Source organism: Glandiceps talaboti, chromosome 9 (genome assembly GCF_964340395.1).
Source record: "Glandiceps talaboti chromosome 9, keGlaTala1.1, whole genome shotgun sequence".
NCBI classification, from domain to species: domain Eukaryota; kingdom Metazoa; phylum Hemichordata; class Enteropneusta; family Spengelidae; genus Glandiceps; species Glandiceps talaboti.
The window spans coordinates 25,350,114-25,375,073 of record NC_135557.1 but is presented as its reverse complement, the minus strand read 5'-3'; the positions used below and the strand labels follow the sequence as shown (position 1 = coordinate 25,375,073).

At 38.8% G+C, this 24,960-nt stretch overlaps 1 protein-coding gene across 1 annotated transcript; it reads left to right on the top strand.

Moving 5' to 3' along the window:
- The first annotated feature begins 2,031 nt into the window (after positions 1-2,031).
- LOC144440286 (uncharacterized) lies at positions 2,032-24,718 on the top strand. Its single transcript, XM_078129636.1, has 11 exons — positions 2,032-2,261; positions 8,741-9,109; positions 11,327-11,701; positions 12,579-12,745; positions 13,651-14,308; positions 14,940-15,056; positions 16,177-16,328; positions 22,789-22,911; positions 23,213-23,421; positions 23,939-24,034; positions 24,439-24,718. Coding segments are annotated over exons 1-11 (2,313 nt in total). The 5' UTR covers positions 2,032-2,215; the 3' UTR covers positions 24,440-24,718.
- Positions 24,719-24,960: the final 242 nt, after the last annotated feature.

Sequence of the window (24,960 nt, the reverse complement as noted above, 5' to 3'; positions counted from 1 at the left end):
ATCGCCTGCCAGTCCTTTCCTGCCAAGTTTCGGTACGACAGTAAATGGTCTACCATTATTAGTGTGTATATGTTGTGTATATCGAGATGCGAACGGGTACATGGTTGGATGAATGTCCGTTTTACGAAGTATGTCCTGGATAGCCATATTTCACGAGGATCTGAGCTTGCCCTGTAAATATTAATATCTATATACTATCAAAATTATCTAATTTTTCTCATTATATAAACAGTCTCACGCTGGTAATTCTCCTAATGATCCCAGTTTACCCGGCACTAAGTCTATCAAGACTTCACTCCTACCAAAGCGAAGTTCTTTAGTTCACTACTTCACTAGTCTGCCGTTTATCGTGAAATAGAAATACGGAAATAATCAACACAAGTGTGACAGGTAAAGTCTTCGTTTCTGTGACTACCTTCACTGGTATCCCTAACTCACCGTTAGAATGTCTTCGAACGAATGATTTTTCTAGAACGACGCCCTCTACGTACGGGCATTCGACAATTCAAATGTCAAAGAAGGCGCAGTCGAGTCGACGTCGATGTTGAGAAACGCAGAGCAAGGTAACCTAGGCCAATTACATCTGGTCTTAGAATCGTGAAAGTTGACGACAACGGACAGATAATTACACAAATGTCACGATTGAAAGGACAATTTTGAAAAATATTACAACATTCAATATATACAACGTTAATAACGTCAACTTTCGGTGAATGTTAAACATTCACCGTACCGGAAAAAACATAGGACGCAGACTTCTCTTCCCCGGGTTGGGGGGGGGGGGGCATAACCATTTCATAATAGAAGATAACTGCATGATTATAGTGTATCGGTATATGAATATATTAATTTCAGTTCCATCGATATCCACGTGACACAGGTACCTGCTGCATGTGTCGTCATCCAATAATCTGTGTTCATTGATGTATGACAAGCCATATACTGTCCTAGTACTATTAGAGTACAGGCCAACAGTTCGGTTTGTACTGTCAGGTTTTCAAGTCTTGCTTCTTTTCGAAACGTTGTCGTTTGGAGAAAAACGAAGAAAAAAACCCACACAAATCCGTAGAAAACCTATAAAACATTGTTGTTTTTTTGTCAATTTTTTAGAACTCAACAATCTCATAAGAGCGTGTTCGGGAGAATGACAAGATGAACAAAAGACGATTATATTTGGATAATTAAGTTATGTATTGTTATGGAGAGTTTAAACAGATTGCATATGCGCATTGGTCATAACACATTAAATCCACGTTATCTCATCGTATAGCGGTAATTTGGTTTTCTTGACACCAGTATACATTTTACTGTTACCTATACCGTTACGGTCTCTATCAGGAATCACAAGACCCTCCCTCTGTCATGACCGTTAACGAAACTATGATAATTTATTATAATTGTTGTTAATTTGATGTCACTTAAAGTTCACCATCGCTCTCAATCGGCCCATAATCAACTAGTATAATTTCATCTAATGATCCAAGTGTCAGAGTCTGTCTGTCTGTCTGTCTGTCTGTCTGTCTGTCTGTCTGTCTGTCTGCTGTTGCATGTATGACAGGCTTTCTATTATGGCGCAGATTATGAGAACGCCGCCAACGACATTTTGTTGGTAGTCTATGGGCCACAATGATCGTCACACCAGCCAGGTATAACAGCCATTCATGCACCAGCTTTCAAAATGTATGATACAGGCTACCCGGTCTACTAGCATTATATATATATTGAATTTGTCTAGTAACGAACTCCTCAAAAGTTACTTGGATTTTCAATATCGGCCAATAAAATCTCGAGATATACACACAGAAAACTCACATTGTTTGACATCTGTCAATATTAATATTAATACAAAAATCGCCGGAATAACGTGGAGAATTCTGGTGATGCCAAACACCATGTCAGTCATTGAGTAAATTCTTAACATGTACACAATCAAAGCGTTAACGTTTTTCTGTTCCTGGTTCCTCTTTTCATTCATGCAAATGAGACAGTTTTCAAATACGTTCTCTACTTCCTTATTTGTCCCGAGTTTAGCCAGGGTCCACCACGTAGCCCCCGTTTTTATTCAAATCGTCGGGTCGTGATGAGGAAACGATCCCTCAATCGTCAACTCACACGAGTCATTTCCTTGTGATATTTAGTAGTTGTCGTTCAAAATGACTGCTTAGCTGTAACTTGGACTGTTGCGAGTGAAAAAACGTTGTAAAGCCTGTACGATATGGCGTACAAACTACCAATATGGTGGCTGCCTTTTGTTACAACCGGTAAGTACGTACGTGAATATTACTATGTGTAAGTTCTACCGTTTGACCTAGTGTGGCTCCACCGTTAATTTCTACGATTAAGCCACTCGCCACCACTTCGAAAGCTAACATAATTGAAAAACTACACGAACGGCCAAGAAAGTACTCATGTTCCGTAAGCCCAGTCAGACCACAATAATCAACAATGGTGTGAGCACTACACAGCTAAGTAAATTAGCTTAGACGGTACATGTGTGTCACTGCACTGAACGAGTAGCCCGGGCGAATAGCTTGGCTGTATCGTAATTGGTTGTTGCCACACTCAGTCAGTCACAGACAAGTAAGTGAGTCTGTGAGTCAGTAGAATCCAGCATGGGGTCATTTTGACGACACTCTACTGCCTCTCTGTGTTGACAGAAAGTAACACTGTGGTTCGAGTACTAGAGTACACAGCTCCCACGCCACACAACAGAGGCTGTAGAGTGCATTCAAGGTCATTTCGCCATACTGGGTAAAAATTGCATTGAAAACAAGTGATACATGTATTTGTTTGTTATTTTTATGTTGCCCTTGGCCTTGCTAGTACAATGTGTTTGTGACTGCAAGTAGCCAGTGATGTCATATAGCATTGAACTACGTTTGTACTTCCAGTCGGGATCTCCCCATAGCATATGCTGAGCAGCGCTGTCAAAACTAGGCTGGATGTCAACTGTGGTCTAACCACAGTTGATTGATTAACAAAGACATTAATGACTGTGTGGGTGGATGTGGATGAATTTTAAATTACATCTCAGAACTTGTAGAGCAATAGGTTTGACTATACTGTGAGTGAAGGTATAAATGGTAATGGATACTGTATAGGAACTAGACTGTGAGTGGAGGTATAAATGGTAATGATACTGTATAGGGACTAGACTGTGAGTGGAGGTATAAATCGTAACGATACTGTATAGGAACTAGACTAGTGAGTGAAGGTATAATTGTAACGATACTGTATAGGAACTAGACTGTGAGTGAAGTTATAAATGGTAACGATACTGTATAGGAACTAGACTGAGTGAAGGTATAAATGGTAACGATACTGTATAGGAACTAGACTGAGTGAAGGTATAAATGGTAACGATACTGTATAGGAACTAGACTGTGAGTGAAGTTATAAATGGTAACGATACTGTATAGGAACTAGACTGAGTGAAGGTATAAATGGTAACGATACTGTATAGGAACTGGACTGTGAGTGAAGGTATAAATCGTAACGATACTGTATAGGAACTAGATAGACTGTCGACAGTCGCTCGCGCCTTTTTTTCCTACGTCTTATCTAAACTCCGAACCGGCGCAACACTACTATAATCGCATACTGATATGGAGGGCCGAAGGCCCGAGCTAGACTGTGAGTGAAGGTATAATCGTAACGATACTGTATAGGAACTAGACTGTGAGTGAAGGTATAATCGTAACGATACCGTATAGGAACTAGACTGTGAGTGAATGTATAAATCGTAACGATACCGTATAGGAACTAGACTGTGAGTGAAGGTATAATCGTAACGATACTGTATAGGAACTAGTCTGTGAGTGAAGTTATAAATGGTAACGATACTGTATAGGAACTAGACTGAGTGAAGGTATAAATGGTAACGATACTGTATAGGAACTGGACTGTGAGTGAAGGTATAAATCGTAACGATACTGTATAGGAACTAGATAGACTGTCGACAGTCGCTCGCGCCTTTTTTTCCTACGTCTTATCTAAACTCCGAACCGGCGCAACACTACTATAATCGCATACTGATATGGAGGGCCGAAGGCCCGAGCTAGACTGTGAGTGAAGGTATAATCGTAACGATACTGTATAGGAACTAGACTGTGAGTGAAGGTATAATCGTAACGATACCGTATAGGAACTAGACTGTGAGTGAAGGTATAAATCGTAACGATACCGTATAGGAACTAGACTGTGAGTGAAGGTATAATCGTAACGATACTGTATAGGAACTAGACTGTGAGTGAAGGTATAATCGTAACGATACCGTATAGGAACTAGACTGTGAGTGAAGGTATAAATGGTAACGATACCGTATAGGAACTAGACTGTGAGTGAAGGTATAAATCGTAACGATACTGTATAGGAACTAGACTGTGAGTGAAGGTATAAATCGTAACGATACTGTATAGGAACTAGACTGTGAGTGAAGGTATACATCGTAACGATACTGTATAGGAACTAGACTGAGTGAAGGTATAAATGGTAACGATACTGTATAGGAACTGGACTGTGACTGAAGGTATAAATCGTAACGATACTGTATAGGAACTAGATAGACTGTCGACAGTCGCTCGCGCCTTTTTTTCCTACGTCTTATCTAAACTCCGAACCGGCGCAACACTACTATAATCGCATACTGATATGGAGGGCCGAAGGCCCGAGCTAGACTGTGAGTGAAGGTATAATCGTAACGATACTGTATAGGAACTAGACTGTGAGTGAAGGTATAATCGTAACGATACTGTATAGGAACTAGACTGTGAGTGAAGGTATAATCGTAACGATACTGTATAGGAACTAGACTGTGAGTGAAGGTATAAATCGTAACGATACTGTATAGGAACTGTCTTTGTCTATAGACTAGGTCAAAACCAAAATCGTCCGCATTCTGTGCTCTCCATTCGTACCTTCACTGATTTCTCTCGTCTTCAGTTTGATTGAGATATTTGGAGGTGATGGACTTCTACCCTCTCTCTTGGAGAGGACACAAAGGTGCTAACCCAACTAATTTGAAGTAGATGTTTATACTTCAAATCCTCGAATGTTGCATTCACTTAATTCCTATCGTAGTGGGTAATCGAGCAAAGACAAGTATATTCAATGCCGGAGTGTTAAAGATCTGGGGGTGGGGTGGGGGTGGGGTGGGGGCGGGGTGGAGTGGAGTATAGTTTACTCGGTTGTGCCGCAATGTGTACCTCAGAAGATTCAATTATCACAAACACTACAAAAGCAAACAAAAAAACTAAGGGTCGAAAGTCTACATTTCTGCCACAAAAAAGGTTCATGTTCTACATTCTGCCTGCTAGTCATAGGAAAAAAGTGTGGAAATCGGCAAGCTGGAACTACGTTTTCGGAAAATCTCGTTAAAATATAAAATTGAAAATCGATCGGTAACCGGGACCTGGAAATCACGTTGTCCAAAATGTAGGGTCAAAGGTCGTACATGCATCGAAAGTTTGAGGGTTTCATACACAATGTCCTGCTATTAATCACAGTGAGCTGTCCAAGGCTGTCATATATTTACTATCGAAAGAGAAAGAAAATATTCACCCTGGAGGCGGTTTTCTGTCACCACTTTGGGATTGCAAGGCAATCATACATCACTGCATAAAATGGACAGTTAGATTATTCAGGTAGAGATAATATCATTGATAACATGGGACTCTCAAGTAATGAACAAGCAACCGACGTAAGGAGTAATTTATGTGGGCAAAAAACTATGATGGGTTGCGATAAGACACGTTAACATAAATAAATGTATACAAAAACAACATTAATCTTTGACTTTAACCTTGACCTTGTTATATAGCACACACGTACAGGTACGGAGACAGACAGACAGAAAGGCGGCCAGACAGACAAACAGACAGACAGACAGACAGGCAGGCAGACAGACAGACAGATAGACAGACAGACAGACAGACAGACAGACAGACATACAAATCTGTAACATTCCTTTACGTAAGGTAAAGAAGAATGGTATTATTTATGGTATTTTCCCTAATTTATACCTAGTTCTATGAGGCAACGATGACATACACTCTGTGAATAGAATATTGTTATGAACCGATGTTTATAGGGAAGAGCGTGAAAACACCAGAAAAAGCGTGACTGAACGAGAGAAAAAATTGTAGAAACCGATAAGTCAATATGAATAATTAATAAGACGTAACTGTGTTAGGTTTAATAAAGACAACACTCTATGTACAAGTAGCATGATGTCTGCCAAGTATTTATTATTACAATTAGGAAATCAAGGACACAAGTTAGCATATTCGAATATATGAACCAAAGAGGAAGTAAATTGTCAGCGGTCTGAGGTAATACAAACACATACCAATTCCATTTACCGTCTTGTCGAAATCCATCTGCTCCAGGCACTGGTCTTTGTTCACCGACGCCTGTCCATTGAAAAGACATTGAAAAGACACTAGCGTGGTACTTTAGAGACTGCCGTGCACATGTGAATACCTCAGAAGTTATTGAACTGAGCCATAGATCAAAGTTTTGCCTACTACAGTACATTTTGTTCAAACCTGACAGATTCCAGTGACCGCAATCAGTCGGCATCTCTATTAAAAGTCCTTGGGCAAGATTTGAACTATGACTGCTTTAGTCGACCCAGCTGTATAATTGGGGACCTGGTAGGATAGAGGTTGCAAAATGAATGCTTTAATCCTATGCGCTTATAAAGGCTGCATTGGATTGTATGCTCCCCAGGGAGTTGAGGAAGTATAAAGGGCCGTTGTGCCGCTACAGATCCGAGCCAGGGGTAATAATTGTAAAGCGCTTTGAGCACCCAGACTGGGTGGGAAAGCGCTATATAAGAACCAACATTATTATTATTATTATTAAAAGAGTTGTACTTTATGCTTATAATGGTGTACTGGTGTGAGACACAGTTCCATTGGCGTCTTGTAAAATCGACTGTAAGTCAGTACCTCAGAGCTGTAAATGTAAACGTACACGATGGTACTTATCCCATTCATATAATCCAATATTGAGCCGCGTTAGTATGGTGACAATTCTACTACCAATTTATCGCCACCATAAAAATACAACATTTGTTACTAAGACCCCATTTCAACTGAGGTCAAATAACAAAATACAACATATTAAATACCACCAAACAAAACAGTTATCTCGAAGATAGCATATCGGTAACAGAGATTGCATCGTTAAATATTTGCTACGCCATGCATGTCATATCGTACACGTGTTGTGGACCTTGCTGTTTTCAATTTAGTGTGTTGTAGACCTTGCTGTTTTCAATTTAGTGTGTTGTAGTAGTTTGAAATTTCTGGTTAATTCAAAGGCAACTCCACTCCAGGAAATAGAGACAATTTCAAAAACTCTGGGTTTTGGAGAGTCATTTCATGATTTTACATCAGCTACAATTACTTGGTATTTCGATGAAGCATCAAGTTCATCTTGTGCCTTTATATGGTATCGCTGTTATGGGCTATTACATCATGGGAGTCAACAGAAATAGCTGGTGAATTCAATGAGTCATCAGTGCCTATACCCTAACAATGTATACAGCAACTCTCATCCTGAAATCATGAAATGACTCTCCGAGCTCCAGAACCCATGTTTTATGAAAATGACTTCATTTCCTTGAGAGTGGCATTCCCCTAACAGTAGAACTTAACTTACATGGATTCGAATGCACACACTAAATATATAAACGTATCACAATAACCTGACGTCGACATCCGTCAATTTCCAAGAGAGAGAGAGAGAGAGAGAGAGAGAGAGAGAGAGAGAGAGAGAGAGAGAGAGAGAGAGAGAGAGAGAGAGAGAGAGAGAGAGAGAGAGAGAGAGAGAGAGAGAGAGAGAGAGAGAGAGAGAGAGAGAGAGAGAGAGAGAGAGAGAGAGAGAGAGAGAGAGAGACTGAACCCTCCTCATACGAAAAGTCATATTTGACCATGTCTTTCCACGGTAAATATTGGGCAGAGGATGTGTAAATGTGGCGAGTACGAGACGAAGTTCCACCTTTGACTTAATTTACCCCCCCCCCCCCGGCGATCTCTCCCTGGGGGTTGTAGACAGTCAAAAGTGGTACTGCATCCCGTACTACCCCCGGACAAAGATGGTGGTTAGGTGGGTCACAGGTAGGGTAAAGGTTGGGTAAAGGTGGGTAAATCGGACTTTTCGTGTACTGCATGGGTTATACATCAATAAATAAGTAAATAAATTAACAAATAAAATTCCTAGAAATATGACGCCAATATCCAAGGGAAACGAATCTAATTTTAACCTGGCGCTGTAGTCAGAATTACTGGTGTAAAACGGAAAACAGTAACTCTACTGCTGAACGAGTATACCGTGACCGTCATTGTTATCTCTCTAGCAGGAAATGGGACTGTACCCTAATTTCATCGGTAAAGGCAATGTGTAGAAATGAATAGAATTAACATTTCAGAGGAAATATTGTTTGAATAATTGCCCTTCTGTCATATAATTTCATCATTCTACGTGCTTTCTTCGATATACTAATAATATGTGTATTGCATTTTCTAGGTCACCAGCCCATAAGCAAAGTTGACAAATAGTGAGAAAATCTACTTCTGTCGTACAGATAGCAAAAGTGACAGAAAAATATATTACATAGTATTTACTTTGACAGTTCTCATCACCATAGCATTGTATACATACTTACACAAATACCATTACGAAAAGTGGACACGGTATTTATTTATCTTCTCCTGTTTTTGTTTTCTTTTTAAAGGTATTCTTATGTTAAATGGTATATTGGCTGCAGCTACAGTTCGTCCACAGATAGTGATAGAAGGAGACAATGCCACGCTTCGATGTGTGAATACACCACCAAATAGAACATATAGCAGTGTAACACTGAGTTGGGTTTTTAGAAAGCATGACAATGGTCCACAAACACGTCTGGTATATATCGTCAATTTTATTAACACTTATCATCACCTTGGAAATAGACATGACATTGATGAAGTAGGTGGATTGATAATTTCTAATGTTACAATGGCCGATGATGGGGTGTATAAATGTGATGTTACCTATACGCTTACAGAAGGACAATCTCCATACATGGACTACAGCGACACAGTTCAACTCATCGTCCAAAGTAAGTTGAGAAATACAAACATATGCACACATACATATTTAGGTGTACACACATATGCAGACACATAAAACATACTTTGGTATGTGCATACATACATACATGATACATACATACATACATACATACATACATACATACATACATACATACATACATACATACATACACACACACATACATACATACATACATACATACACACATACATACATACATACATACATACATACACACACACATACATACATACATACATACATACATACATACATACATACATACATACATACATACATGTACATACCCATAGACTGCATAATACAGCTGCAGTATACATTATTGTAAGCCACCAATATTGAGTATGAGGCATGTATACTTGTCTAGTAGGTCGACCAAGTTTGATAAGGGCTTAGTGACAATTCATATTTCGTAATTGATAATTTTTACTCGTCTAATTTTTAAAAAAATGTCTCCAATCAGTGAATTAACCTCAATTTTGGTTGACAGAAAAATGTTTTCTTATCAACGATGCAATGATTGTATAACACGATCACTGTTTGAAAGTGGGTTTTCAGATAAGTTGTGGTCATAGCGATGACGGTGAACTGTGTCTTCAAGCATTTGACAAGTCAAGTATGGGGAATATATAGTTTTGACCCCCATTGCGGCAGACTTCTCAGAGGAACTGAAAATGTCATCACGTTTGTTGGTTTCTCTTCCCTTCGTACATTATTGACGAGTTTTGTTTAAACGACGTATTATTTTCAGTCGACTGTAAACGGACAAATATACATTTACATTAAGTTTGCCAAAATACGCACAGATCGCTGCGGTTCATCAAAGACCAACGTCTTCTATTCCAACGAATAATTCGAAAACAAACATTCTGTTTTTCCTAAGATTGTTGGGAAACATGATTTTCATTATTGACTACAGTGATCTCACACCACTAAAAGTGGTCGAAGACATAGACTAGAATATTGGTCGTTGTTGGCGCTGTTCGCTATTCGATGAGTAACGAGTGGTTACAGAGTTGAGTATACAACAGAGAGGAATCGTCCAGTCCATGTAATAAACAAAGTTGTCACATTTGGAATAATTGATCAAATTGACAAATGTTACTTTTCACCGATATACAAAGACATAAATATATTTTGTAGACCATTGTGTGATATTTAATGTATGTTGTTTTATAAGTGGTGGACGTTTAAACCTCAGACCACGTTTAAATCTATGATCTTTGAAGGCGCCGAAAAGGATTCTTCTTATCACACTATCAAACTGACATAGAACAGTCATTACAGTCCATTTCCCTAGACCTAGTCAAAGCTATTAAATGAACTGTCAAGATCAGTGAGCCTGATCACAAGGATTCATGTTGAGATAGACACAATAAATATAACTCACAAACATCACTTACACTGTACACTGTATGGGCTCTGTACTTAGTTAATGATATAAACATAACCATGGATTTTGTTTGAATTTCAGCAGATTATACCTTGTGTACTAGTGTACATGCTGTTACTGTTTATATCATTAACTAAATAAAGGGCCCACACAGTGTAAGTGATGTCTGTTTGTTATCTTTATGGTGTCTACAGATTCCACACAGTGTAAGTGATGTGTGTTTGTTATCTTTATGATGTCTACAGATTCCACACAGTGTAAGTGATGTGTGTTTGTTATCTTTATGATGTCTGCAGATTCCACACAGTGTAAGTGATGTGTGTTTGTTATCTTTATGATGTCTACAGATTCCACACAGTGTAAGTGATGTGTGTTTGTTATCTTTATGGTGTCTACAGATTCCACACAGTGTAAGTGATGTGTGTTTGTTATCTTTATGGTGTCTACAGATTCCACACAGTGTAAGTGATGTGTGTTTGTTATCTTTATGATGTCTACAGATTCCACACAGTGTAAGTGATGTGTGTTTGTTATCTTTATGGTGTCTACAGATTCCACACAGTGTAAGTGATGTGTGTTTGTTATCTTTATGGTGTCTATCTCAACATGAAACCTTGTGACGAGGCTCACTCATCTTAATAGTTCATTTAATAGTTTTGACTCAGTATAGGGAAATGGGCTGTAAATAAAAAAAACAATGGGTGGATCTGATCAAATTTGCATCTGTAAATGATGGCTGTTTAGGAAAGGTCGTTTAAACTACAACGTTATTCTATTTTTTAAGTTCTTCTTCTTTGATCGATACAGGTGACATCAACGAGTTGTTAATTTTTGAGGGAAGTCCGACGGTCACCGCTGAGTCACAACTCAAAACGGTCGTTTGCAAAGCTACCCGTTGTAAGCCGTCAGCGGACATAACGTGGTACATCGACAATGAAATGGTTTTTCCTGGTCCAAATTTTTCTATCTCCGAGTCAGTGGAAGATACTGGGGACGGACGAAAGAGTACTATTAGTGAACTGACCATTAGAAGAAAGTATCATTATGCAACGAACGTTACAGTCACGTGTTCTGCTCTGAATGATGTCAGAAGTTCACCCAAATACAGTACATTAGTTCTACAGTATGACTTGGTGCACTCCACAAATTCTAATATGGACATGGTCGTGACTCAACAGATAGGTAAGTTATTACCAAATGCATTTTGTTTTTTCTGGTCAGTCTCATGTGCCTACCTACCTATCAGAAAGAATGAAATGATAGGCAATTTTCATTTAATGTATTTCCCTGCAGACGGGGCCTGAACTACACTCGGATGCATTCTGGGAAAGAGATAGTTAGAAGCTTCACTTCTCTTTAACCTTTGCTTGAACAATGGTCAGGATGTTGTTTCTCTATTTCCCAGGCCGCATTGTGTAGAAAGCCAGACTTCCTATAACACTTTGGTTTATGCTATGTTAAATAGGTCGGGCGTTGCAGTCCTCTATGTTAAATAGGTCGGATGTTGCAGTATAATGGATGGGCATGACTTATCTAGTTTTCTCGGTATAAGGAAATGTTATTTCAAAACTCACAAACGCCACATTGTAAGATGTGACCCCCAAAACTATTATTTAATGTTGAAATTGGAGAGAATGTAGTTCATAGTTTTATTCTAACTTTAATTGTCATGTCTAAGTCAGACTTTTAAAGTACCATTATGAATTGAAAATATCACCAACATTCTATACAGTATACATATTGTGTTTAACTTTTTTATTTTTAAGCGACCGACCACCCAACCCATCATTTTTTAAAGTGTTACGATGAGAAACATAATATAATATAGACCGCTCAAATGTCAAAGTCACGTGGTCGCATACATTTGGCTATATGTATCTTAAAGTTTGTGCTTCCATCAATTTACACTATAGGACAGAAGAGTAATTTTTTCTACCAGAAAATTTTGATTTCATTCTAGTACTGGACGAAATGTGCACAGTCACCACATTGTGTCGCACATACTGGGCATTATTAATCATCCTAGGTAATCATATACTTGCTGTCGGTATTGTTTTAGATACACTAACAGAGTACGGAGACAATATTAACGAAAGCCCCATCAAAGAACCGAAGACAGGAACGACGATGACTATTATGATTGTTGCCATTATTGCATTGTTTCTGTGTTTATGTGCCGTAGTGTCTATCGCCATTGTATATGTTGTCAGGATGAAAAAGAAAAAGGTAAGAATAGTTTTACAAAAAAATTCAGTTGACAATTTGTTGATATATGAACAAAGTGATGGATTAAATTTAACTAGGATTCATATCTGCAGATAAGGTTACATAATTCATAATGATATCCACTTATATGTCATTAAGTGTTGTTGTTGTTGTTGTTGTTGTTGTTGTTGTTGTTGCTTTTCATCGATGAGGGAAAGTGGCTATATTAAAAGATATGATTTAGAAATCTGACAGTCAAAAAAATCTGTAAATCTATAATAAGTGCAATGTGTCTCATGAGCAAGTCAGTCAAAATAGCTTGCTGCGAATACAAATTGCCAAAACAGTCGTTGATGGCGCCCCATAGACAAGTTTCCACAGTGTCCCATCAACGAGCTCGAGTGTCCTAGTATGTTGGCAGGGTCCGGCTCACGGCAGTCGGCGGCTATTGGGACCGACCGCCACTCGCAATTGCCGACCATGACTCAGAGGTTGGCGACCGTAACTACTTTAAATACATTTTTCTCTTTCCCCTTGTGTTGATCCATCATTGTCAAGTTTTCTGCCCACACGTGCGTATTGATTTAAAAGACAATGAAGTATAAAAATGTCTTTGAGAAAAGAACAACCATTAATTACAATAATGACAAATACTCGACTATATAAGACGAAGTGTGAACTGACAACAGCTGACGCTATACATTGATATCTGCATGTACAGTGAGTATGTGTGAATTACAGGGCAAACAAGATGCTGCAGACTTTCGACTAGCATTCTTCAACGTTGTCAAAAGTATAACAGCCTCATCATGGTGTTATAAGGTTGTTGTTTTGTTGGGATCTTTGTTGAATCAGACGTCAACAGCACTCACTTACTGGTGAAATGTTTGCAATTGTACAAAACTGTTTCCTTTCTTTTGCTACAGGACAGACAAACCAGCAGAATAATAGAAAGCATGCGCAATGAGGGAATACCTAACCCTAATCTGGTACCTGCTAACAACATTAACAACAACGACCAGAGTAATGACATTGATGAGCCTCTCGTAGTAGAAAATACCAGTATCACAATCAACAACAACAACACATCGCATACAGCCTATTTAACGATGATGACAGAAATGGACAATGGGAATCCTGTATCTAGACTTGCTCCAATTGTCGACCACCTACAACCTGACATTGGTATACCAAGTCGCGAGAATATCCCAGATTCACGTGACCCAGGCAACGTGAATGTTCGTGAAAACGTTACTTTACCGAGAGTTCAGGTCCTTCCGAATGATCATAGAGATTCCCAAGGTCAGGTATTTCCATGGCAACCAAGTGATCCAGACAGTGATGTAGATTTTGACGATTCATCATCATCATCGTCCGAGTCTTCTTCAAGTGACATCGATGGGAATGATTTCCGGCAGCCTCTCCATTCAGACTATGTGACGAATGATCCCTTTGAAATCCCAAGGAGTGATGTCCATATGTTGGAGGATATCGGGGAAGGATATTTTGGGAATGTTAATAAAGGGCGCGCAAAGCTTCGAGGTCAGAATTATTTCACCGATGTCGCCATTAAAACATTGAAAGGTAACCACTTTGTAATTACCTCATTTATTCGAGTTAATAATCACTTGTATTTCCTTTAATAGATCGTATTATAGTTATCAACTAACGCACCAACATAACACAGATTCACTATGTCGAACCGATAGACATCATGCTCATTCTCAGACTACATGTCCAAAAACCGGCGGGCATAGCATAATCATTCTTAGTCTACTTTCAGTAAAAAATACTTTAAAGGTGAATGATTTTCCCAAATTCAATATATTGTCTTGTACTCAAACTTCTAATGCTAGTATTGACATTTATCTATGTTTCTCTGTATGGTCTTAGCAGGAAATGTGGCAAAACAGCAAATTGGTTTAAAGTAATAAGTATCGCGAGACTTGCCTTCTGACAATGAGAGTTCACATTTAATGGTCTACTTGGTTTGAGTCTTCAGGTTTCGTGTATAGGGAGGGGGTGGGGGTCAATATTGCAATTGTATTGCCTCTATCCAGCAAACATACTATAAAATAAAATATACAGATGATGTAATTACTATCACGAGATTATGACGTCATTTAGCGGTCCTATTCATATGGTCCTACAGTCTTATTCCTTATATGTGTAAGGTTATATTAACAAATACAATTACATTTATACTTTTTATTAGAAAATGCTAATGAGCTGGAATATGATGAATTGAATAAGGAGCTTCAGATAATGAAGACACTTGCCCATCACCCTAACGTTGCATCACTTCTTGGCTGCTGTACGTTGCCGAGGAAAGGTAAGACAAATGATGTGTATATATATATATATATATATATATATATATATATATATATATATATATATATATATATATATATATATATATATAACTCGGTGAGTATCAATCTGCTAAGACAGTGCTCTATACCGCAGTGGCAGAGCGTAATAGTTTTGGAACAGCCACGAAAGGTAAACCTGAACTACTCTCTAAAGAACATTCCCCTCCCATCTTCGAACACTTACTCATCGAAAAAACTGAAAGCGTCATCCGGAGAATGCGACGGAAGGCATTCTTTTTTCTCAAAAAACAATCAGGCGAAAACGATAGCACCACTACAAAAAACAAAACTATATATATATATATATATATATGTATTAAGGAATTAATACACCAAGAATGTTTCAATAAAGGTGAAAACTTAAAGGCCGGTGATTTAAACCCAAGTTTTTAAATTAGTCCTGTTATAATGTTATCAGTGGATTAGGAGAAATTAGGATTAGGATTTTATAAGACTGTTCCTTTGTGTAGGACTAACGCTTCTGTAACTCAGCAAGACATCGGATTTTTATTCGTATTTTGATGATAATCACAGACCTATTGACGAGTTTGTAATAGTGGTGTTAGTACTGTTACATGTACGTGTGAATAATACATTTACAATAGTAAATCTATAAAGATCTCACAGTGACTGTATACCTAGTTTACCTACTAAATTATCTAACAATTTCAACCCTAGTTATTCTTGCATTAATGGCTATGATCGGTTTCTTTTGTTTGTCTCGTTTTGGTTTGTCTCCTATTTTTTGTGCATTTAGTCTAGTTTACTCGTTTTGTTTGTATCATTTCCTTTTCTTGTGTTGTGTTGTGTTGTGTTGTGTTGTGTTGTGTTGTGTTGTGTTGTGTTGTGATGTGATGTGTTGTGTTGTGTGGTGTGGCGTGGCGTGGCGTGGCGTTGCGTTGGGTTGTGTTATGTTGTGTCGTGTCGTGTCGTGTCGTGTTGTGTTGTGTTGTGTTTTTGTGTAGTCGTATTGGACGTCTTGAGTTTTACCCCAACAACTTTTAGGTAGTGGTTGGCCTTGGCCATGAAAGTAACGATGTTTGTTTGTTTGTTTGGTCGTTTGTTTGACTATTCTAGCTCCAACCTATATCATCGTTGAGTTTGCACAAAATGGTAATTTGAAGCAATACTTAATGAGGAATGCTACCAAGCAGACTTTGAAGATGGAAGACTTGGTGAGACTGAGTTGGCAAGTAGCAGAGGGAATGCGTTTTCTTCATCAACATGACGTGAGTAAAGCAACATTAACTGAGTCTGTTTTAATACTTCATCTCAAACTGCTACTGAACAAACTGCTATCGATTGCTACTTCACATATTTTCTGTCTCTTTATAAAGGTATCCATTTCACTTAAATCATCATCATCATCATCATCATCATCATCATCATCATCATCATCATCATCATAATCATCATCATCATCATCATCATCATCATCATCATCATCTTTTAAAGGAACATTTATTCCTGTTTAAACCCTGTTACAATTAAAAAAGGCTAAAAATACATACAAGGGTAGCAGGGGGAACATACTCTAGTAGAGTATACGGTGCGATTATAATGTCTCGAAAGATTCTATAATTCAACAAATACGTAGGTGTAAACGGTACATGTAGTATCGGGAAAAATCTTTAAGTTGTAATGGAACAGTTACTGTACTATTGTGTTTAAAAATCAATCTGGAGTTGACCGTTGGTGACCTTGCATATTGCGTCATTGATAGCCCATGTTGATTCAAACAGTTCTATGTTGTGTTCTTGTCGGTAATGTTCATATTCAAACGATAATTTTGCTCGAAAGCGTGTTTTGAAGATTTCCATGGGATCTATTGGTGTCGCGTCTTTCATTTTATTTCCTCTTGCTAGGTGGATTGACATCTTTGCTGTAGATGTAATATACGTGAACAAGTGAAGCGTTCGTTTGTCTGGAAATGTTCTACTCTTACTTGGTGGGTTGATCATGAACCAATATCCTGGGATTTTGCGATTATCGGTGGAAAGTTGTGTTGATATCCTGGTTACGAAGACGAGCAGTTGTTGGATGTTTGGGCATTCTAAGAATGTATGCAGCAATGAGTCTGCGTTGCCACACAGTGAACAGTTTGGATCTGATCGTAGTCCTGCGTTGTAAAGGAAGTTACCGGTGGTGTAGGCGCCGTGTATAATTCTCCATTGTAGGTCGCCCTCTCTCTTCGTTATTGATGGGTGATAACATGCTTTAAAGTTTGGTTTTATCGATGTTGGCAGACTCAGGATGTCTCTCCAAACTGTATCGAGTTTGGTAGGTAGTTTGTTTTCATGTAGAACGGATATGAGATATCTGTAGATAGCCCCTCTCTCTATTTTGTAAAGTGCTAAGTTTAGTTCTATTGATTGATGTAGTTCGAATGAATAGGTTGTTTCCAGAGAGTCGTTGGGGAGGTTGCTACTGAAGAAATCGGCGATTGTTGTTTTTATATTTGTCGGAATTGCGCGATGTAGAACTTCCAGGGAAAGGGTGAGGATACGATTGGAGTGTATTTTTACTCTGTGTTGAATATCTGTTGTATTCAGCCAGCGTTTGTTGCCAGTGTCAATAAGGTCGGCGATGGTTGTAATACCTGCGTCTACGAAGTGGTTTAAGGTGAAGGGGCACGATCGGATAGGATGTAGTATTAAAGGATTTTGAAAAAGTGGTTCTTTAAGAATGTCTGACAGGGTTGTTGGCCCTCCTTTACGTATTTTTTCGGTCGAGTTCCAGGTGCGTAAGATTCCGCGGTAGTAGTCTGGAATGCGTGTCTTACGTGCGTCGACATTAGTTGTCAAGAGTAACTGTCGGCCGTACCGTAGATTTGCAACTTTGTTTAGGAAGTAGTCCATAAAGTGGAAGGTTGGGTGTGGATAATCGTTGTATAAATACCGTTGAATGTGACTTAAGCGGAATGCTGACAGACGAGTTTCAATGTTGATTAGGCCTTGTCCACCTTTAATCAGGGGTAGGTATAAAGTTTCTGCTGGTACCCAGTGGCGACCTTGCCAAACGAATTGGAGAAATAACGATTGGAGAAATGCAATATCATGTTTAGTTGGAGTAATGCATACGAATCTGTGGAGCAGTTTTGAAGCGATCAATTGGTTTACGACGAGTACCCGTCCTCTATATGACATATAGGGCACGAAAGTTGACCAATATTTTATTTTATTTTCGGAAATATTAACTAGATCGGTCACGTTTTTTCTGTGGTAAGCGTCATTGTTGCCTAGGTATAATCCTAATAGTTTTAGGCCGTCTGCATTCCATTTTATATCCAGAGGGTGGTTAGTCCGGTCGCGCCAACTTCCTACCCACAATCCCTTTGTTTTTTCGAAGTTTACTTTCGCGTTCGACGCCTTTTCGTATGTGTTGAGACAAATCTTTAGTTTTGTGAAGTCTTCGTTTTTTGTTATCATAGTTTCCACGTCGTCAGCATACGCAGAGAGAGAAAAAGTATGTTTAGGAGTGCTAGGTATGATTAGTCCGGTAATGCTAGTTGATTGTCTTATTTTGTCAAGGAGTGGTTCTAAAGCGATCACGTAAAGTTGACCCGAAAGAGAGCACCCTTGACGAACTCCACGTTTTATGTCGATTGGCGCGGTAAGAGAATTGTTAATACGGATCAGGGATTGAATATCTGCGTAGAGTACTTTAATGTAGCTTATAAAACGATCTCCAAAACCGAAAGACTTCAGGGTGTTGAACAAGTAATCGTGGTGTACGCGGTCAAAAGCTTTTTCCTGGTCTAGGGCTACTATTCCTAATGGCTTGTCTGAATTGTTGGCGTAATAGATGCTGTCTCTTAGTAGGTGTATGTTATCGAAGATGTGGCGTCCGGGGATGCTACAAGTTTGGTCTTTATGGATAATTGTGGCGATGACGGAACGAAGACGTATTGAAAGAGCTTTTGCTAGAATTTTATAGTCACTGCACAATAAACTGATAGGTCTCCAATTTTTTACCATAGTGTTGTCGCCTTGTTTAGGATGTAAACTAATTACTGCTCTTCTGCATGACAATGGAAGTTTTCCATTTTCAAGTGAGTGGTTGAGTACTTGGTGTAGATCTTTGCCCAAAACGGGCCAAAAGGTTTTGTAGAACTCACTGGGCAAGCCGTCAATTCCCGGGCTGCGATCTGTTGACAATTGTGATACCGCGTTGGATAGTTCTTCGTAGGTTATCTTGTTATCAAGGTAATCGCGGTCGGATTCGTTTAATTGTGGTAGATTTCTAAGGATTGTTTTTTGTGCTGTTTGGTCGATGGGAGATGGTGTGTATAGGTTTTGATAGAAGTCGGAGATGATATCACGTATTTCGTTCTTATCTTCTGTAATTGTTTCGTCGGTGCGTTTAAGGTGAATAATTGGTTTAGAACGACCCTTATATTGTTCAAGCGAGTAGAAGAATTTGTTGGAAACATCACTGTCTTGGAGTAAGCGGTGTCGTGCTCTAACAGCTGCTCCTTTACTCTCGATATTAACTAATCGTGTAAGAATGTTTACCTTTTCATGGTATTCAGTATTTACGTTATTGTCTTGATGCATTTTTTCCTCCAACTGGCGAATCTCTTTTTCCAGCTGTATTTTGTACTGTTTGTGATCGTGCTGCTTAGCGATGCAGTATTGTTGCGTAAGAAGTTTTATTTTTAGTTTCCCTATTTCCCACCATGTCAATAAATCTGCATATTTGCACTTTTGGTTAGCCCAGCTGGGCCAGAAGTGTTCTATTAGTTCGACGTAACTTTCTTGTTTGAGAATATCCGTGTTGAGATACCATACTGGACTGTGTTTATTAATGTTCTTTTGTGATATAGTTAATGTAACAAGTGAGTGATCTGAGAATGCTAGTGTAGAATTCTGAATAGCGACTGTGGTAATTCGTGTTTTCATCCATTTACTGATATATATTTTGTCTAGACGAGCCTTGGCGTTGTTTCTATGCCAAGTGTAGTTCTGGGAGTTACCATGGTAATGCCGCCAGCTGTCCAAGAGTTTGTGTTGGTGCGTTAGTTTTCCTAGTAGTTTCGCTGTACGAGGATTTGATTCTGAGCAGTTTATTCTGTCGAGGTCGGGATCGAGAGTACAATTAAAGTCACCTCCCATTATTACTGGGTCTTCATTTAGGCTTTTAAGCAAAGAGTTAAGACGGGCGAAGCAATATAAACGTTCGTTGGCGTTTGTGTGTGCGTAGACGTTGATAATGTGAACAGGTGAATCATTGACTTTTACGTGGGTGTGCAGTATGTGGCCTGGGATGGGTTCAGATTTCCGAATTATGTCTATCTTAGATTTAGATGAAAATAAAATTGCTACACCGGCACTGTTATTAGTTCCGTGTGATAGGATACATTTTCCTCTCCAAACAAACGGCCATAACTGTTCATCAGTGGTTATTGAATGTGTTTCCTGTAGGAGGTATATCTCGACTGGGTTCGACTGTTTCAGGTATTCAAAAAGCCGATAGCGTTTTAATGAGTCTCGACATCCACGAACGTTAAGTGTTAAGCACGACAAAGACGCCATTACTAGCGTTACTTGGATGAGGTAGTTTGACGAGTTGAAACTGAATGCGTTGATTGAGTGTTCGGACCGATTGTTGCTCTACCTGTTGTTTTCATGTGTGATCTAATTTTAGTTACCATTTTGTAAATGCGTGCTTTTTGTGCGGCATTCATTGTTTCAGTTGAGCGATAGTGTAGTAAACTTTTGGAAAGATCTTTCAAGTTAGGACTGAAGTCGAAGCATTTTTCGATGAACTTTCTAGAGTGTTTAGTATCTTCTAAAAATTCTTCGATTGCCGATGAGGAGATCTCAGAGCTTAATGGTGTGTCCGACATGTCTGAGATTATAGATTCGTTGTCGTCTGTTTCTTTTGTCGATGCGTCGTTTATGCTATCCTGTGTAGATTGGAGGTTCTGTGTGGATAGTGGCGAGTATGAAGTGCTGTCTGTGTCCATTTCTGTGTTTTGGGTATAGTGTTCTGGTGGTTGTTCTTGTACATTGGACATATCAGGTAGTCCTGACAGTACGAGTGATGGTGTTGGAGCAGTAGATTGAGTTGAACTCCACGAAGCTTGAGGGAAGGAAAGACAAGGAGAGGATGGAAAGGTTGAAGGAGGGGTTCGTACCCTCTCTTCATCAGCATCGTCTTTTTCAGTGTTATTTTCGTCTTCTTTGCCATTACATTTTGGTTCAGGGTTGGTTGTTGGTTGTGTAGTTTTGGGGTCAGGAACTTGGGTATTTTCGGTTACAATCTGGTTTTCTTCCTGTTGACGGGGTTGATCTATATCAATTTGTACGCTGCTTGGTTCGATTTCGTTTGTGTTATCTGTTTTGTCTTGTATACTCACGGTGTTGTTATCGTTGGAGTGGACGGTTGTATTTGTTGGTTCTGTTACTTGGGCGTTATTATCGGTTTGTTCTCTGGCCATGTCGGTATTATTTTCGTTTGTCGGAGGCGAGTCGTTATTGTTCGTAGTATTTTCGTTGCTAGTTGTTGCTGGTGGTTGGTTCTGTTCAGGGCAATTTCGTTGTATGTGTCCCTTTTGGTGACATTTGAAACACTTCATTTCATCCGTAGAAAGATAAACCCTGTAACGTTTTTCTTCGAACTCGATGTAAGTTGGTCCGTTTAACTCACCGTTGAGATCACTGTCAAGTAAGACAAGCCCCTGTCTTCGAAAAGACATGACATGTTTCAGTCTATCATTCTTGCATCCAAGTGGTATTGCTCTAACACTGCCGACGACTTTTCCGTAGCGTGATAGTTCGTATTGAATTGGTTCATCAGGGATAAAGGGTGGTACACCTGAGACAACTATTTTAGTAGCGGGTTTGACGACAGGTTCAACATGGACAAAGTAACCGCTCACCTGTAGTCCTTTCATGCAAATAGTGTCTACCCATGTCATCGAATTGAAGTAAACGAATATGGATCCGTTTATTCTTGATGCCGAGATTATATTTTGTGGTCCTGTGATTTCTGCCATTGCTTGTAGGTAAACTTCAACTGCAACACCTTCAAGTGGTTCGCACTTTATACCATGTTTCTTTGTTAGGCCAGATAACGGTGACACACGTACACGGGTGTGGCCCGTGGCGGCCATACTGTCTTTCCGGAACCGGTGTCCACCCAAATCAGAATCAACGAAAATCGCTGCAATCCTTAGTTAAAATAGTTAATTGGGGTATCTAGAACGTACCAAGTGGCAAAAGGAAAGTCTCTGTGTCAAAATTATTAGGAAGCTTGTCCAAATGACGACGTAAACTGCCAAAACAGGGAGCGGCTTCTTCACACTACTTCCAACATGGCGGCATCATCATCATCATCATCATCATCATCATCATCATCATGGCACCCACCAGTACCACCGCCATGGCAACCACAACCACAACCACAACCACACAACATAGTGACTGGCACCACAGTTTAATCATAACTGTTATCATTAGCGCCATAACCACTCCATCGCCGTCATCACCGTAACAATCCCACCCCCAACACACTATCACCAGAATCGCCATGACCAACAACACTGTAGACATCAATGGCACCACACCACACCACCACCACCACCACCACCACCACCACCACCGCCACCATCTTTACAACTAAAATTGTTATTTATATTATCCCTCAAAAAGTTTAAAATTTCATGTTTTTTCCTGTTGTGTACAGTGTATACATCGTGACTTAGCAGCAAGGAATATCCTACTTGACCAGTGGTATAACTGTAAGATTACTGACTTTGGTCTGGCAAGATGTATACGAGAAAGACAAATCTATGAAAAGAAATCAGATGTAAGTTTTATTTTCATAACAAAAACACATGCATGAAGAAAAGACATGGGGAAACAGAGGAAGGGCACGGGGGGGGGGGAGAGAAGGAGTGGACGTGATGTAATGTTTATCATTTATCATTATTTTCCTGACTGTGATTTGGTTGCATAAATGACATATCATGTACCAAACACATTATTTATACTACTCAAATCTGGTCTTGTGTCAATCATAGTTCATTTACATAGGGAGCACTGCACGACTGTACATGTTTTAATTATTCAATCCCGATATTGTGCCCATATATGGCTAATTTACATAGGGAGCTGTGCCTGTATGTTGGATGGCGCCTGAATCACTATCACATAGTGTGTACACAAAGCAATCAGATGTCTGGTCATATGGAGTAGTACTCTATGAAATCATTACAAACGGGTCTAGGCCATATCCTCGTTATGACCTGCCTGATGTACGTAATTTGGTACAAAATGGACACACAATGGCGATACCTGAACACTGTGATCAAAAACTGTAAGTATTTATGACGTCATACTTTTCATGTATCCTGAGGATCATGGTAAATTGACGTTATCAATTGTTGTTTTCAAGTGGCCATTTTTGTGGCCACATTTTGAAGTCTTTCACAATATCTTCTGAATGCACATTTTTATGAACGAAAAGGGCAACATTTTACTTTATTTGTATAATGATCATATTTGATTTCAAAGTATTCATATAGTTTATGATTTATATTCAGCTTGTCAACTTTAAAACAAAGATATGATGTACGATATTGAACTCTATTATCTTTAATAGTAGCTCCCTCCCCCACGTAGCCCCCTAAATTATCGCACATACTCCAGAAACAATTCCATCATTTTCAGATAACAGTTTCTGAGTCCACATACAAAAACCTGTGGCGTTGTACACTCTACTAAAACAATAACTATTCACTATTAACGATTCACTACAAACCTTTCATCATATTTTCCAAGGAAGTATACAAAGATAATAAAAAAGTAAATATTTTTATCATTTTTAATTTCAGTCGCTATATAATGGAAAAGTGCTGGGCTATGAATCCCACTGATAGACCAACATTTATCACCATTACCAATACTCTTTCTCGAAATATTGCAACATGGTAAGTACATACATACATACATACATACATACATACATACATACATACATACATACATACATACATACATACATACATACATACACACACATACATACATACATACATACATACATACAGACAGACAGACAGACAGAGCGACAGAGACAGACAGAGAGAGAGAGAAAGAAAGAGAGAGAGAGAGAGAGAGAGAGAGGGAGAGAGAGAGAGAGAGAGAGAGAGAGAGAGAGAGAGAGAGAGAGAGAGAGAGAGAGAGAGAGAGAGAGAGAGAGAGAGAGAGAGAGAGAGATGAAAATACAAGAAGTTATATTACAGACTATTTGGCAACTGAGGGATGCTTACGTTATCGATAGTTTCTTAACTTTATTAACATTTGTGAATTACTTTCGTACTTTTTCTTGCAGAGGAAAAGTCAGAAGCGTACTAACATGAAACAGAAGAATCAATTACTGTGATGTACAATATTTCTATTATTGGTAATTCAGAGGGTTTATTTTTTTATCAATACTTTATTTTCATAAATAACTCTAGTAGAATATTTTTATCCAAGATGTTTTTGAAATTCATTGATGAATGTCTGAGAATGTTATATCTTATTTTGAGAATGTTGTATTTTTTTACCGACGTTATTAATCTTGAATTGGAGCAAGCCAACTCTGATGATTTTATGCAATTTTTGTGTGAATAGTGTATATGCTTTCTTTTATTTTATTTTAAACTTTATATGAAGGCTTTTGTATATGATATTAAATAATTTGAAATAAATCACTGATTATTATAAAGAGATTCTTGTTTAATTTTCACATTAGATAGGCGTTGACGTGTCGTCATGGTTACGCAGATTGCAACTGTTTATATGTTCAACTGTTCAGACTGTGTGAGACTATACTCTCGAAATGTCTTGACTTGCCTTGTATATCCACTAT

Excerpts from the sequence above, each read along its gene's own strand:
- LOC144440286 (XM_078129636.1), top strand. The coding sequence starts at position 2,216 with ATGGCGTACAAACTACCAATATGGTGGCTGCCTTTTGTTACAACCG. Across the intron at positions 16,329-22,788 it reads GTTTTCTTCATCAACATGAC|TGTATACATCGTGACTTAGC; the intron begins GTGAGTAAAGCA and ends TGTTGTGTACAG. Across the intron at positions 23,422-23,938 it reads GAACACTGTGATCAAAAACT|TCGCTATATAATGGAAAAGT; the intron begins GTAAGTATTTAT and ends TTTTAATTTCAG.